The 16,365-nt window shown below is 42.8% G+C and overlaps 1 protein-coding gene across 2 annotated transcripts in view; it reads right to left on the minus strand.

Annotated features, from left to right (window-relative positions):
* TTC8 (tetratricopeptide repeat domain 8) overlaps positions 1-16,365 on the minus strand; it is a 56,605-nt gene that overhangs the window by 36,368 nt on the left and 3,872 nt on the right. For both annotated transcript variants that reach the window (XM_061156471.1, XM_061156470.1), the window contains exons 2-5: positions 3,040-3,160; positions 1,676-1,739; positions 1,409-1,568; positions 1,098-1,187 (exon numbers count right to left, since the gene is read on the minus strand). In XM_061156471.1, the coding sequence (XP_061012454.1) occupies positions 1,098-1,187; positions 1,409-1,568; positions 1,676-1,739; positions 3,040-3,160 (435 nt within the window). The remainder of the gene's footprint in view (positions 1-1,097; positions 1,188-1,408; positions 1,569-1,675; positions 1,740-3,039; positions 3,161-16,365) is intronic.

The following is a 16,365-nucleotide window of genomic DNA, read 5'->3' on the forward strand; positions in this document are numbered from 1 at the left end:
CTTTGCAGGCAGATTCCTTACCGGCTGAGCCACAAGGAAAGTCCCTAAAATGTTTAACATTTAGTAAATATGTTAAACACCAGAAGAACTGATAATAGGAGTGAAATCAGCACTCATGCACAGAATTCACAGAGATTACAGCTAAAAACCTGAGCTAGGCTCATACCAGTTTCTGGAAGCTAACTGCTCCTGGCTCTGAATTATTCTATGCTCACCTTCAAATTTTTTTCTACTGGAAAGGTCATGAACATCCTTCTTCCTATTCCTCCCCCTCTCCCTTCTCTCTCTCTATCACTCTTTCTCTTTAATTTAGAAAAGAATTTAATAGTTAGAATTACTAATGTAGTTGGCTTGCCATTGTCTGGCTTAAGTAATCTTCATTGAGATACTGGATTAATTACTAATTAGAAAGAAAACATTTTTCTATCTTCTTTTTGACAGTTCTAAATTCCTATGAGGATAGAAAATTATTTTTCTGAGAATAGTCCAAGCTAAAAAAGAAAAATACACACACACACACACACACAGATGACCCCCTAAACGTCATTACCCAAAGACAGTGCTGTGTATCTGCTTTCTTTGTTATGAATTGCTATTCTTTATTAGGAGAAAACAAACTTCTTATTATGATAGGATATATGCTTTATTTCTGATTGAGTTTATTAATTAAACATTTCCATTTCAATCAAGGTAAAGTTTTTTTTCTTCACAAATTTTTATCCATTTCCTGCAATGCTATTATAAGTCCCTCATAGCTCAGTTGGTAAAGAATCCACCTGCAATGCAGGAGACCCTGGTTCAATTCCTGGCCCAGGAAGATCCGCTGGAGAAGGAATAGGCTATACCCACTCTTGGGCTTCCCTTGTGGCTCTGCTGGTAAAGAATCCGCCTGCAATGCAGGGGACTTGGGCTCAAACTCTGGGTTGGGAAGATCCCCTGGAAAAGGGAAGGGTTACCCACTCCAGTATTCTGGCCTGGAAAACTCCATGGACTGTATAGTCCATGGGGTCGCAAAGAGTCGGACACAACTGAGTGAAGCGACTTTCACTTTCACTTTGAACATCACTTCATAACATAAAATAACTTTAAGAACATACCTTTGCCAATTTAGGTTTCTGGGCATATTTTGTTAAATTCAGTCTAGATAAATTTATAAAAGGTCCATCAGGACTTGTAAGCATGGAAGCCTGTGGGGAGAAGTAACAGAACAAGAAAAACTGAAACTTTCTCTTGAAACAAAAATTGAATTTAACGTGCATAAAATTATAAAGCCAACACAGATAAAAAAGAATCACCTTCAAAAATCTTCCATATAATTCCCTACTATAAAAAGAGTGGAGAATAATGATGTCACATTACATAAATTACTTTGGTCATCCAAGGCTACGGTGCAGCCACCAGAACTTACCGTTCCCAGCCTGACAAACCTCCCAGACGAGCTGGCAATGGGGCGGGCAGTGTAGGCGGTCCTCGGCATCCTGATGGCCTGCTCCAAAGTGCCTGGCCTTCCGCTCTGCGTGCCGGACCTCAGACAACCTGTAATGGGTCTTCCAGCCTGAGTGATCGGCCTGTGAGGATCGTAAATCGTTAAAGTACCACGAAGATCGAGAAAGGAAGGTTCTCATATAGTCTGGTCAGTATTTAGCGGGATGAAACAGGAGTGTAGTGAACATACCTGACCGTGGGGCTAGGCCCTCCTGTCTGATTAGTTCCAGGGAGTTTCAGAGATGTTCCAGGACCTAGGAGATCAGATGACAAGTTCAATTCATATATTATTTATTAATCTGTAAAAACTGTCCACTAACGCAATTTTCACAAGGGCGCTGGCCTGATGAAAAAGACTTTAATAACAAGAACTGCACCTAGTAAAATGTGTTTGATTAGTATTTATTGAGTACCAATGTTACTTTTGTTATCACATTTAATCTTCACACTAATTCTATAAGGTAGGTGGTACTAACCCATTTAGCCAAGGCTTAGAGACTTAGGTAAATGGTCAACCTGCCAGCATTCACACTCAAAACAAGACAGGCTCCAAAGCTCTGACTCATCAAAATGAGAGTTCTATACTCCCAGGCAGCACTCGTGGTAAAGATCCCACCTGCCAATGCAGGTAAGACGTAAGAGACCCAGCTTCGATCCCTGGGTTGGGAAGATCCCCTGGAGAAGGAAATAGCAACCCACTCCAGTATTCTTGCCTGGAGAAACCCGTGGATAGAGAAGCCTAGCGGGCTGCAGTCCATAGGGTCGCACGGAGCCGGACACGACTGAAGCGACTTAGCAGCAGCATACTCATAGTTTATTTTTCATACAAACTTCTTCTCCCAAGAAAAGATCATTTACCCCCAATATCTAGAGTTTAGATATTTTAACTCCAAAAGACCAAGTGATAAAGAAAAGAGACACTTTAAAACAGCTATTACCTTCCAAACACATATAAATGACTGACCACTGTAGCAACTGAGAAACTACCAGCAAGACCACCGTATGTCACGGTAATCATCCAGCGCCATTCACAGCAGCACACTTGCAAGCTGGGACTGGGCCGCTGTGACCGTCGTGATGGGCATTCTCTGCCAAGCCACGCACTCGCTCCCCCACCTCACATCATGCATCACAGCATCTTCAGTTACTTCAAGGGAGTGATACTTTCAAATGGTCAGTTTTTCAAAAATCCTTTTATAACATTTCTGTTGTTCGGATGCTCCCCTGTGTTTACAGACTCTTGGATAAACAATCTTTTGTTATATCAGATCAGACTGAATGCATTTTTATGAAACATTTTAAAACTTGTATTATAATTTCTATTGAAAAATAGTTATACATCAATCTCATACTTTGAGATAATATAATTGAATTGTGTTTTTGCACTACTTAGGCAGAATAGAGGCCATTTACTTGATGTAATATTTTTTCACATATAGACATCTTTCATGTATATAATGTCTTATTTTTATTACCAAAAAAAAAGTATATACAGAGCATATTCCGCCTCCTAATGGCATTTCATTTACTTAACTAAAAATAATCAATACTTACGGGGAACTTGAGCAATAGCATTCTCATCCAGCATCATTTCTGCAATTCCGTTCTGATCTATGTCAATTTCATCTACGTACACCATTTCAGTCAGTGCTCGCGCTTTCAAAATCCAGGCCGCCTAAAAAGCATGGATAAGATAAAGCATGTCTTAACTCGCACTGGAAGTAGTGCAAAGCCTGCAGAAGCTAACCATACTTTATTATTATCTAATTTTTATCAAGCATATTTACCACACAATGCGTAATACTGATTTAAAGGGCTATGTCTAGAAACTAATGCAAGAAGAAAGGGTCATTATTAACCAAGAAACAACCTCTATGTATCAATCACCGAGCAAACAACAGTGTGGTCATTACCTAGCACTCTTCTGACACATCTTTTTATACGTGAAAGAAGATCTTTATAGAAAATTTTACTAGTAATTTGAAAACAAAGGAATAAAGCTACAACCACAGTGTTCTGTCTTCCTCCTTCAGAGCCAAGTCCTTCATGAAAACTTTCCTGATGGTTGAACTCTAAACCTACTTCCCTCTTATCTTTCTCATAAAGCAGTCTCTTCATACTTATACTATTATGTATGTACCATATTTGACAAACACTGTAATTCCCTCCCATCCCCCAGAACACAAGCTTTTTTACCTTGTTCACTTTGAATTTTCCGTAACACCTATGGTTTTTGTACACAATAGGTATTTCAAAACTGTTGACTTGAACTAAGATCAATTTTTGCCACTTTTTAGTAACTAATCAACACAATCTCAGGTGTTTTATGATCTAGTCAGTAGAAACCCTGGTAGAAAAGTGGAAGAAAAAAAAATGGAAAAGATAATTAAAGAGTCTAGAAAGTATCTTACCAGCTTTGCTTTACCTTGAGAAATCAGATGTAAAGCTGTGCACAACTGAATACCTTATTAAAAATTTAAAACTGCTTGAACAGAAAAGTCTACCTTTCTGCCTCAATAGAAAAGTGAAAGTCGCTCAGTCGTGTCCAGCTCTTTGGGACCTGCATGGACTGTAGCCCACCAGGCTCCTCTGTCCATGGGATTCTCCAGGCAAGAACACTGGAGTGAGCTGCCATGCCCTCCTCCAGGGGATCTTCCCGACCCAGGGATCAAGCCCGGGTCTCCTGCATTGCGAGCAGATTCTTCACCGTCTGAGCCACCAGGGAGGCCCAAACATTTATTAAACATTTAAAACTGCTTCAACAGAAAAGTCTGCCTTTCTGCCTCAGTAGAAGCAGAGAGCAGGAGAGGTTGGTGCCCTGTGGCAGCTGTGGGAGGAGGGCACCCTTGAAGCCACAATACCCGACCGACTCTGAAGTGGAGAGGAGCAAGCAGCAAGGACAGTGGTTAGGCCTCATCGCCTTAGGAGCTGGGCTGTGAAGCAAGCTGCAGGCGGACAAAGGGACAGAGAGAGGAACCGACGGAGGTGACAAGAGGTCCAAAGGGCCCTCATCAGGGTCTCGAGATGTGCTCAGTCATCAGCGTGTGCTGACGGAGCACCTCCTTACATAGCATCACACGACAGGTTCTGAGAAGAAAACGTGGATCCTAATTTCCCTGAACGTCATCACCTGCTGGATTAAACGGCAGGGCCAAGGAGTGCATGACACGTGACGAATGAGCAACAAGGACAACAGCTTGATCAGAATTAGAAAGGAGAGCTCCTCTTGTGGGCTGAAGTAACTGGAATGTCTGTTTTTAAAAAATTATTAAAGAAAAGAATAAAAGAAAGTCCTCAGGCTTTCGTTTCAATGGGAACAAAGAAGGATGACTTCACAACATATTTAGGGTCCTCGAGTGAAATTACACTTGACTAGATTATTAGATTTGGGGCTTGTACTTTTCTGGCTGAAGTTTACTGGATTCTTATCAGAAAACTTAGAATAAAATATTTCAAATGTTATGTGTAAATTCAGCACAACTGAATGGGCAGAATATGGGCCCAAAGAACTGATTTGTTTGTTAAAAAACAAAAAAGCCAACTGCAGGTAGAACTGCATCTAACTGTGAGAGCCACCAACGTGTAGAAACCTTCTGAGATTTTCACTCACAAAAAAGATTAGGAAAGCTGCCAGATCTATACAACAGTCCTCAGGGGTCACAGAAGTGGTCAATGGCTTGGACTTATCGTTTAACTTTGAGGATGAATGTGAGTAATCCTGATTTATCTTTAAGTCTTCACAGTTTATGCTGCCCTGCAAGTATCAGAAGGCTTTCATTTTTCAAAAGGGTATTCTTTGCTCAGCACCCTCTGGCGGACAGGAAGGACTGCGGCACTTTCTGTTCACACAGGAAAGCAAGACACGGGCCTCACTGTTTCCTCCTCACATTCCCAGGGGGCACACACTGCATCCCAGGTCCCGAGAACAGGGCTGTGTAAGCCACAGCCCAGGATCTAGCTCCTAAGAATTTCAGTGTTACAGGGAAAGAATAAAAACAAAAATCCGGAACATGGAAGAGAAAGGCACCCAACTGCCTTGTCAGTTCAGTTCAGTCGCTCAGTCATGTCCTACTCTTTGCAACTCCATGGACTGAAGCATGCCAGGCCTCCCTGTCCATCACCAACTCCCGGAGTTTACTCAAACTCAGGTCCATTGAGTCGGTGATGCCATCCAACCATCTCATCCTCTGCCGTCCCCTTCTCCTCCTGCCTTCAATGTTCCCCAACATCAGGGTCTTTTCCAGTGAGTCAGTTCTTCACATCAGGTGGCCAAAGGATTGGAGTTTTAGCTTCAGCATCGGTCCTTCCAATGAATGCTCAGGACTGATTTCTTTAGGATGGACTGGTTGGGTCTCCTTGCAGTCCAAGGGACTCTCAAGAGTCTTCTCCAACACCACAGTTCAAAAGCATTAATTCTTTAGTGCTCAGCTTTCTTTATAATCTAACTCTCACATCCATACATGACCACTGGAAAAACCATAGCTTTGACTAGACGGACCTTTGCTGCCAAAGTAATGTCTCTGGTTTTTAATAAGCTGTCTAGGTTGGTCATAGCTTTTCTTCCAAGGAGCAAGCGTCTTTTAATTTCATGGCTGCAGTCACCATCTGCAGAGATTTTGGAGCCTGAAAAATAGTCTGTCACTGTTTCCACTGTTTCCCCATCTATTTGCCATGAAGTGATGGGGCCGGATGCCTTGGGGTGGAGGGAAAGGCGAAGAAGAAAAGTTCCGCCCGCGGCCAAGATGGGAGAGCGATTGCCAGATGACGCGAAGTAGGAGGAGGCAGCCCCGCTTCGGAGCCGATTCGGAGAAACTAAAGGGCGGGCTTGGCTGAGGAGAAGCTGCTTGGGAAGAAGCTGGAGGAGAAGTCGGGGGCAAACGCGGGACCCTGTCTGCCCCAGAGAGGGATGTGGCCTTCCCCCCTGAGGAGGAGGAGCTAGCAGACTTTCAGGACAAGAAGTCCCCTGCACACGAACGAGTTCAGTCTCAAGAGCACAGAGGGCCAGTTTGTTCCCACGTCCAACAAAGTGAGCCTAGGGACCCAGCTGACACAACCGGCTACAGAGTACTGTACTGTGACGTCGGTTTGTGATGCTTTTCACACACACACGTAAACACACACACACACACAACAAAACGGTTTTAATCTTACAGTGCCGCTGCTGCTGCTAAGCCGCTTCAGCAGTGTCCGACCCTGTGCGAACCCAGGGACGGCAGCCCACCAGGCTCCCCCGTCCCTGGGAGTCTCCAGGCAGGAACACTGCGGTGGGCCGCCATTTCCTTCTCCACTGCATGAAAGTGGAAAGGGAGAGTGAAGTCGCTCAGTCGTGTCTGACTCTTCACGACCCCAGGGACGGCAGCCCACCAGGCTCCCCCGTCCATGGGAGTCTCCAGGCGAGAGCACTGGGGTGGGGTGCCACCGCCTTCTCAGGACCTTGAAAAGGGCGGTAGGACGGCAGCTGGCACTCAGGGGCCGGCATCCAGTGGACACGCCAGCAGTCACCGCCCGGAGGAGGCAGACAGGTGGGAGACGGCGGGGCTGAAGGCCGGCGGCGGCGGAGCCGGGGCGGCGCGGCGTCCCCCACGCGGACGCCACCCGACACGCGCACGCCCCATGGCATCTCTGCGGGTGCAGAAGCTGCAGGCTCGCGTGTAGGGGGCTTGCATGTGACTGGGAGCCCTCGTTAAATGAGCTCTCTAGAAGTCACGTTTTTATTAGTATGGTATCATTTAGACAGTTGGATATTAATTAATGATCAGTGCACATACTTTGTAAGACCATTTTCATACCCATACTGTCACCTCAGAGTCCAATCCATCAGGCTTCTTGACTTCCAGCCTCCTAGTAAAGTCTCAAATGTTAACGAAGGGCAGCTTTTTGTATATCAGGATAGGAAAGTAAATCCACTGTTCCCTCACCAAATGAATATATGCTTCAGAAGCCAAATAGGAAGATTTATTTTTTTTAATTTTATTCCATAAGAATTCATTTTGTCAAAAAAGTATATTTGTTCCAATTTCTAAAATCTCACTCTTAAGAAGTAGAGATAATCATGTGAATTCCTGATATTTAAATATCTGCGATAAAATCTACACCATTATTTAATTTTAAATTTTATCAGTATTTGAGAATATTAATATTCCTAACTTTCCTTCTATCCCAACAAAAAATGCCCTTGAAAATGATATATATCACTGCTTGATTAAACATCAGATTGTATTCAAGGAACTGCTCTGGGCAACAGGAACAATTCTTGGAATTTTAATGAAAACATCTTATTTTGGAGGAAAGCCACGTACGTTTTACAACCCTAAATTCTTCTGCCCATTTAAATTTTTAAGTTCAAAACTAATTGGTGAAATAAAATGCATAACAAAGCAAACTGGTAATTCTACACTGCCACTAGAATCTAAATAAAATTGCAAATTGTTTCTATCAGATACACTTAACTTGTTAATAAATGACAGGGTCGTGTGGTTTATCCAAATAAATTTGAATACCAATGAATTGGAAGTACTGTGAAATTGATAAAAAATAATAGATGCTTAGGAGTTTTTTCATAGAAAAACAGATTCTCCTTGATAAATGAGTCATTATCACATCAATTATTTCCTTTTTTATCTGTGAAACATAATTCCAACTCATTCACCTACTGAGTTACTCTATAGGACATTACTCTAGAGGCATATATCTGCCTGCTAACATCAGGGAAATATTGACTTACTTGTACTACCTTCTGGGAGGTTAACCCAATTTTAGTGATAAAAATAGACAAATGAAAAGGTTAAAACTCTACTGAGTAAAACATGTTTAAATGGTTCTGTTCCTCTTAACACAGAACGCAAAACCATGTAAGGCCTAAGGCTGGCAAGAAACAATTCTCCTAAGTTACTCTTAGAATAAAGCCACCAAAAGAATGGTCTGTCTAACCTCACTTAAGACATCATGAGAATCAGTAACATCTGACACTCTGCCTACTCCATGAGAATGAAAACTCAGGCACAAGATGTTGAGTTGTTATTGTAAAGCCTCATTTACTTTGAAGTGGTTAAAAACCCGAGACAGCACAAAGGCACAAGGTGGGAACAGTGAGCGCAGAAGGATCCAGTCAGCCCTGCTCCCTTCCGATTCTTCTAGATCACAGTCCAGTTAAGTCAGCAGTAGCAGGACAGCAGATACCAAATGCAGGTCCTTCACGAAGTCCTTGCGCTGGTTTTGAAACTTTCAAATCCCATGTAAAGTTTTAAAACCAGACCAACAATGCAAATGGTTGATGTTTTAATTCAATCTTAATTTTAATCAATATCTTGCAAAATTACTGAAAACAAAAGGCATGTTACTTACTCTGCTTATACTTCAGGTCCTCCTTATGACTTGTACATATATCATGCAAAAAAAAATAGTTCTGCACATCTATCAATACAGGAACTATAATGAATATTCTCACGACAAATGTCACCCTTTTAAAGAAGAGAGTAGTACATTTTAACCTATTCAGCATGTTTGTTTGATACCACACAGGCCTCCTTCAGAGTATTTTGTATACCGCTTTCTTCTAAAAGGTCTGATGACTACACATTTGAACCCCATGAGATTCAAACTGTTTATTTACCTAAAAGACAGTTTTCTCCCGCTTGGCAGGGCAAACACCTGGTAAGATTTAAGTTCTCTGATTTACAGCTCTCTCATCCCCTCTCCTTCTTCCCAGACTTACTAGAAACGCTCCTGGGCTAAAAACTTCACTGGTCAGGAGCCCCCCGACCCAGACCTCCCCCTCCTGGGTTCCCTTCTGATTCATTCACCGTCTCACCCAGTCGGCAGCTCTTTCTGGCTGCCTCTCCATTTCTAACAAAGCTGATTCGGGAGATGTGGCTGTCTGGCCACATCTTCCTTTCCTCCTCACGGTGGCAGGCACCTCTCTCTAAAGACAAGACCTTTCTCCTTGCTCAGGACCGACCATCCCATCCATCACAGTCTTTCCGGACACTCCTGGCTCTGCGGATGTTCTGGCTCCCTTTCTAAGCCCCCGGCTCCCCTTGCCTCCTCTTTTGTATCTCATCCTCTGGGTCAGTATTGGTCACTTCTATTTAAGCTCCAAGTCTTCATGAGTAGAGTGCCCTAGTATTACACCTGTAGACTCAAAGTATTGGAAATATAATAGTTTATATTTACGTACAAAGGTACAGAATGCCTGGTAGATTCAGCTAATTTTATAACAGCACAGTAGATACACAGCAAACGTACTAATCTATAGCAACAACTAAGCAGTAGTAACTAAACTAGTCTCTAAACTAAAGATGGCAGCTAAACCTTTACCTGAGACACTGGCAATGCAGGATCTGGTTCCTGGAAAGCATTAAGAAGGTAGTAAACATCTTTAGGATAATACAGTTTCTAAAATAAAAAGCCTTAATGATTAACCAAGTATTTGTAGGTAGACTAAAAATCATTCAATAAAAACCCAAACATTAACTCTAATCTTGCCCCCAAAGTGCACTCAGGAGTTCTGTAAAACTAATATCCAGGGAAGAGTGCTAAATTTTCTATTATTAGAAAATTCTAATTACTCTAACCTCACTTAGAGCACAGAGAAGATATCAATGTATTTAATGAAGTCACAGTATCTCAGGAATTAAAAATAATTTTACAACTAAACCAAGGAAATATTTTATATTCAAAAATAAGTTCATGGTGGTTAAAACATTCAGACTTTAATCACCTGGGGAGGAGGAAAATCCACACACTATAAACCCTTCTGCTCTGCATAAACATAATGGGATTAGTGGCTGAAGATAAGAAATTAATTCTGACTGTAATGTCCTCTGAGAAATGTTTGTAAATAGACTATGTAATACATATTGGTGCCGGGTGCTGAAAAACTCGGGTTTTTTTCTATCCCAAATTAAATAGAAGTCCACTGGTTTAAAAAAAAAAAAGATTCATAACAAATTTATTTATAAAAGATCTACACTCACATGTTTATAGTCAGCAACCTCTGAACACTCAATCTGCAGCATGTTTTACTAGGAAAGTTACTAAGAAACAGAAAAAGGAAAGAAAGAAAAAAAAAGATCCTTGCTTTCTACAGTTCTAAAATCCAAAAAGAATACCCAAAAATATTTGTTTAAGAATATGTGTGGAAGCAATGTGTAAACCATCTGGTCACCAGGCAAGGATAAGCAATTTCTTTAGCATGACACGCCATAGCAACGTGAGAGGAAAAGGCTAAACTAGGCCAGAAAGGGAGAGTCCAGTGAGGCCCTGGTGGTTCAGACGGTAAAGAATTTACTTACAACGCAGGAGACCTGGGTTCGATCCTTGGGTCAGGAAGATCCCCTGGAGAAGGAAATGACAACCGACTCCAGTATTCTTGCCTGGAGAATTCCAAGGACAGAGGAGCCTGGTGGGCTACAGTCCATGGGGTCGCAGAGTCGGGCACGACTGAGCGACTAACACTGGCAATGAGCTGAGCCAAACACAAAACAGCAACTAACAAGACACAGCAACTGCAGTTTTTCAGTGCCAGTGCCTTTCATGCTGTTTCACACTCCAACACTTTGGCCACCTGATGCGAAGAACTGACTCACTGGAAAAGACCCTGACGCTGCGGAAGACTGAAGGCAGGAGGCGAGGGGACAACAGAGGATGAGGTGGTTGGATGGCATCACCGACTCGATGGACATGAGTTTGAGCAGACACCGGGAGACAGTGAAGGACAGGGAAGCCTGGCGTGCTGCAGTCCACGGGGTCGCAAAGAGTCAGACACGACTGAGAGACTGAACTGAAGGCCAGTGTGCATAAGAAAGAGCTGGAAAAAGAACAAATTTCCTAGATCTCACAGTCATATTTAGAGAAAGATACCAATACAGGCAATGAGATGACAGAAGAAATAACCCCTCTATTCTTCCTTTTATTTATTGGTGCACATGTCTAAATGACCCATTATCTCATTTGAGTCCCACAACAACCATCTCAGGGAGGCGGGTAAGCATCATTATCCATTTTACAGATAAGGAAACAAATTCAGAGATGTCGTGTAATTTGCTCAAGGTCTCGCAAAGAAGCCAGAGCTCATTCTTGCCAGTCCGCCTGGGAGATAAAAAATGAGCTGGATATAACAAGGCAGGATTGAAAGGTAAAGTGAAGGAGACGCACGAGATAAGTTCCATATAGAAGGGGGTAAAAATGTTCACTAGAGGTGATTGCAGACAACGTCTGACCAGGAAAAGAAAAGTCAAAGGAAAAAGGGCCACGGAGAGTAAGTCGATGCGGGATGCCTGCTATTCGGCCAAGGGCACGAAGACTCCTCCAGCGGCCCAAACAGACACCAGCAGCCCAGCCTGAGCGCTCTGCTCGCTGATGAAGGCCTCCACGCTCTGTCTGTCTCTGGGGATCACAAGGACGATTTCCTATGCGAGTAAGGGACACTAGGGAAACAACGCAAAAGGAGAAGAAACTCAGAGGCCTAGAAGTTGGAAAGGTGCAGAGCTGATCCAGGTGATGTGGCTGAAGATGGAGGCAAGGTTTAACCACAAGGGAGGCAGAGAAAGCGTTAACTCCACCACATTCTCCTGGCTTCCCTGGACAGGCACTGAAAACTTCCTATGGGGGAAGGCACATAATTAAATAGATTACAGTACAAATGTGTTAAATGCTATACTAAAGCCTGAACCAATTATTGATGACTTAGAGGGATGAGAGAAAAGCAGACAAGGAGATCAGAGGAGAGAGAGATGATTCTGCAAGTTTACTGAGCGCCAATGATCTATGAACTATATTCATCATTTTATCACCATTTCACTCAACACTTTCCTTACAGATGTTTTCCAGATTACCAACAATCCTTTGAGAAAAATACAAATGGCAGAATCTTCCCTGCAAACATCTCTAGCTGCTGCTGCTGCTGCTGCTGCTAAGTCGCTTCAGTCGTGTCCGACTCTGTGAGACCCCACAGGCAGCAGCCCACCAGGCTCCCCCATCCCTGGGATTCTCCAGGCAAGAACACTGGAGTGGGTTGCCATTTCCTTCTCCAATGCATGAAAGTGAACAGTGAAAGTGAAGTCGTTCAGTCGCGTCCAACTCTTTGCGACCCCATGGACTGCAGCCCACCAGGCTCCTCTGTCCACGGAAGTCTCTAGGCAAGAATACTGGAGTGGGTTGCCATTTCCTTCTCCCTATCTCCAGCTATATGGAGACAATAAGAGCTCACTCACACGCGTTGATGAACTTAGCCCGCCCAACAGTCCTTTGAGACAGGCATATTAACATGGCCATTTGACGGATGAGAAAACTCAGAGGTCAAAGTGTACAGGCAATATTTGAGCCTAGACACTCTCAGTCAAGAGCATGCACTTAGCTTTGTATTGCAATCATAGCAAGGCTGGAAAGCAGACTACTGTAGGGTGTGGAAGACCAAGGCTGGTCTGGAGATCCATCAGGAATGGCAGGACAATGCAGGAAAAGAGTCAGGATACTTTAATTTAGAGATAGGGCAAAACTCTTTAAATCACTGAGACCTTGACCTTTGGGTCTCTCTCAATTATAGTTTTATGATTTAAATTAACCCACCCACATAAGGAACCACAAGTTAGGTTCACTTGGTCTAACAGATGATTTCCAGGAGCATCAGCGCAGATGAGTAGAAAGCTGCAGCAGTAGCGTCAGAAGACCCGGGCTTGATCCCCAGGGAGCCGCTCAGCTGCATGACCTTGAACAAGCCAGGCAACCTCCATGACCCTGTCCCCCTCTCAACTCAAGAGCCCTAGTGCCCACTTTATAGGAGAGCTTTAAAAATAAAACCTGGCATCTTAAAGACCATTTCATAGTTTTCAGAGTTCTTTTACATATACTATCTTAGTTCATGAGGTATACGGTGGTAGCACTTTCAACAAGTATCAGCCACACAGAATTTCTTTATAAAAACATGTATCTAATGAGCAGAAATGCACCCAGCTCTCTATTACTTCCTTCTTCAGAACTCAGAACCGACTCCCAGTTCATGGTACATCAAATTAAACCTCCCTTTGAATCTCCTTCAAAGTGAGTGAGTAAGAAGACAGAGAACAGAGGGGCCCTGCCTAGAACCAGCACAAACTCCTGGGCACAAAACTCAGTTCACAGCAGCAGGCTTCCTGCCTTCCTCCCAAGGGCACAGCTTTCCCTAGGCTGTTGCTATTACTTTAGGGAATTAAAATCTCCAGCTAATTCTGAATGTGGCTTCCTAATTGCCATCAATACTTACTCTGGCTAATGAGTCTAACCAGCTCTGCTCAGGAACTATGGGGTCATCATTCAGAATGTAGCAATAAAAGGAAGGGAAAGAATGTAAGAGAGAAATGAACGGATTTCAGAAGGTTTAGCGAGATTTAGTGACCAAGGAGCCAAGTGGAAATGTAATCTGTAAAATTCACCAAAGTGAACTGCCTTGCAGTGTCTAGAATCAAAAGACTGTCTGGCTGTAAGTCTCCATGGCCCCAGTGAGGAAATAAATTAGGTAATCACAGAGAAAGATGTTTACTTGGTTTGGAGCACCAGATCCTTGTCTCAACCAACTACTAACATACGTCTCACTGGGGACCCCTGCTTCCCTACCGTTCATCTAAGCCAGCGGCTTTCGGCCTTTTCTCCGTTCAGACCATTTACAGTCATAACTCTCTGCTGCAACATCTCTCGTTATGAGTAGAGATTGGTGGTGGGGGAAGAAAATGTGAATTACCCCCATTCTGATACACAGCTAACCCTCCCACTCCCAGAATCACTGATTCTAATGCTTTAAAAATTTATAGGAAGTCTACCCCATTAAGAAAAGTATATTATGTTTTTTTAAAAAAAATAAAACACTACCTGAAAAACCTCTATGTTTTATGAACTGTTGAATCACACTGGAGCTAAAATCAGGGCTGCTTTTTTTTAAAGCCATGAATCTGACATATGGAACACAAAGAACAGTAATCAGATTAAGCAACTAATCAGGATGACCGACATGAACTGTAAAAGCAAGCATTCCCTCTAGGTCATACTGCTGCATGGAAGGCCGTTTTGCATTTCTCTTTTCTATATCTTATAACTTTTAACCACCTTCCCAGCTAGGATATTAAAATATCCTAGAGAAAACTCTGAAAAAAGACAACACTTCTCTGTGAACTGATTGTTCTTACTGTCTTTTGTCAAATGGGAAAACTCTGATGAATTCATCGGTTATCCTTCTTTATTCTTAACTGGTCATACCTCTTCAGCCAACCTGACTACTCTGACATAGGCAAGAATCAAAACTAAATAAAATCCACACATCCGAGTGTGCGTACTCAGCCGCTCAGCTATGTCCAACTCATTGTGACCCCATGGACTGTAGCCCGCCAGGCTCCTCTGTCCATGGGATTTCCCAGGCAAGGATACTGGAGTGTGTTGCCATTTCCTCCTCCAGGGGACCTTCCTGAAGCAGCGATGGAACCCACGTCTCCTGCATCGGCAGGTGGAATCTTTACCAATGAGTCCCTGGAAAGCCCTAATAAAAAGTATAAAGTGGAAAGCCCTAATAAAAAGTATAAAGTACTCATTATTTTTGATATGACACCAAAATGTTATCTCTTAAAGGAGAACGAAAAGTAGAAGAAATAGTCTTAAAGGTGGGCTTCATCTCCAAAGCTTAATAATGTATCACAACTGAAATGTTATCTTCGTGAAGCTCCCTGGACCAGCTTATAAAAAGATTAACAAAGAGCAAATAACTTTAGAGAGGTTTTCCTCATCTGGGAGAAAAGTAAGTAAAGCTAAAAAGTGAAAATTAACATAAAAAACAAAAGCTATTTTTGTTCTGGGAGAAGAAAAAAAAAGCAAGAGCAAAAATGAATCCATTTGGCACTCAGGAGAAATATTGTAATTTCCTTTCTCTTCCATGGGTCCAGGCACTGCTTCAGAGTCACTCGTTTGTACTAAAATCAGATGGGTGGCATAGAAATGGTACTTCAAGGAGCTGCAGAGGAAAAATACTCTAAAAGATAGAAGCCTCAAAAAACAAACAAACAAAAAAAAAACTTGTGAGGCTAAAGGGACATGTGAAGATAAACCAGCTAACTGCGGGCTAAGGACATATGCTCCTGTTCTGATCATATATTTCTGCTGGCTCTCTCTGACTGCCAGTCTCTGAACTTCCTCCAGTGGAACAACAAGAGCATCCTAAGAAATACCAGTGATGATAAGTACTATCAGAAATACTCTCCTGGACGGATCGAGGAAGAAACTGCTCAACTGGTTTAAAAAAAAACAATTCATCCTTGAAACAAGAAATGAAGTAATGATGTCCCTAATGCGATCACATTTATTTGAAAAGGTGAATCCATTTAAGAAACTACAGTGGGACTTCCCTGGTGGTCCAGTGGCTAAGGCTCCAAGCTCCCGATGGAGGGGGCCTCAGTTCGATCCCTGGTCGGGGAACTGGATCCCACATGCCGCAACTGAGACTCGGTGCAGCCAAATAATTAAATAAGTAAAAATAAGTATTAAGAAAAAAAATAATAAAGAACCTATGGTGCTGAGAATTAAGATGGGGGGCAGGGAGAGGCAGAGGCCATCAGGCAACGAGGCTGATCTTGGTAAACAGCGGAAGCTGGCACACATCAATAACACCCTCCAAGTGCACGTATGAATATGACCGCTGCACTCATTCAGCAAGTGTTAATACGTAATGAGGGCACCCGGATGCCAGATTCCTTGCCATTCCACACAGACCTGCCATCCTGGACTCATATGCAAAGAGGAAGAAAGAATTTGGGGGCTTTTAATCCTAGGCAAACCTCCTTAAGCTTCCAGTAGCTCTTCATTAATTCCATCAGCACTCTGACATAAACATTTAAATTCTTTTTAATTAATTAAGGGGAAAAA

This window comes from Dama dama, chromosome 12, assembly GCF_033118175.1.
Source record: "Dama dama isolate Ldn47 chromosome 12, ASM3311817v1, whole genome shotgun sequence".
Taxonomy (NCBI): domain Eukaryota; kingdom Metazoa; phylum Chordata; class Mammalia; order Artiodactyla; family Cervidae; genus Dama; species Dama dama.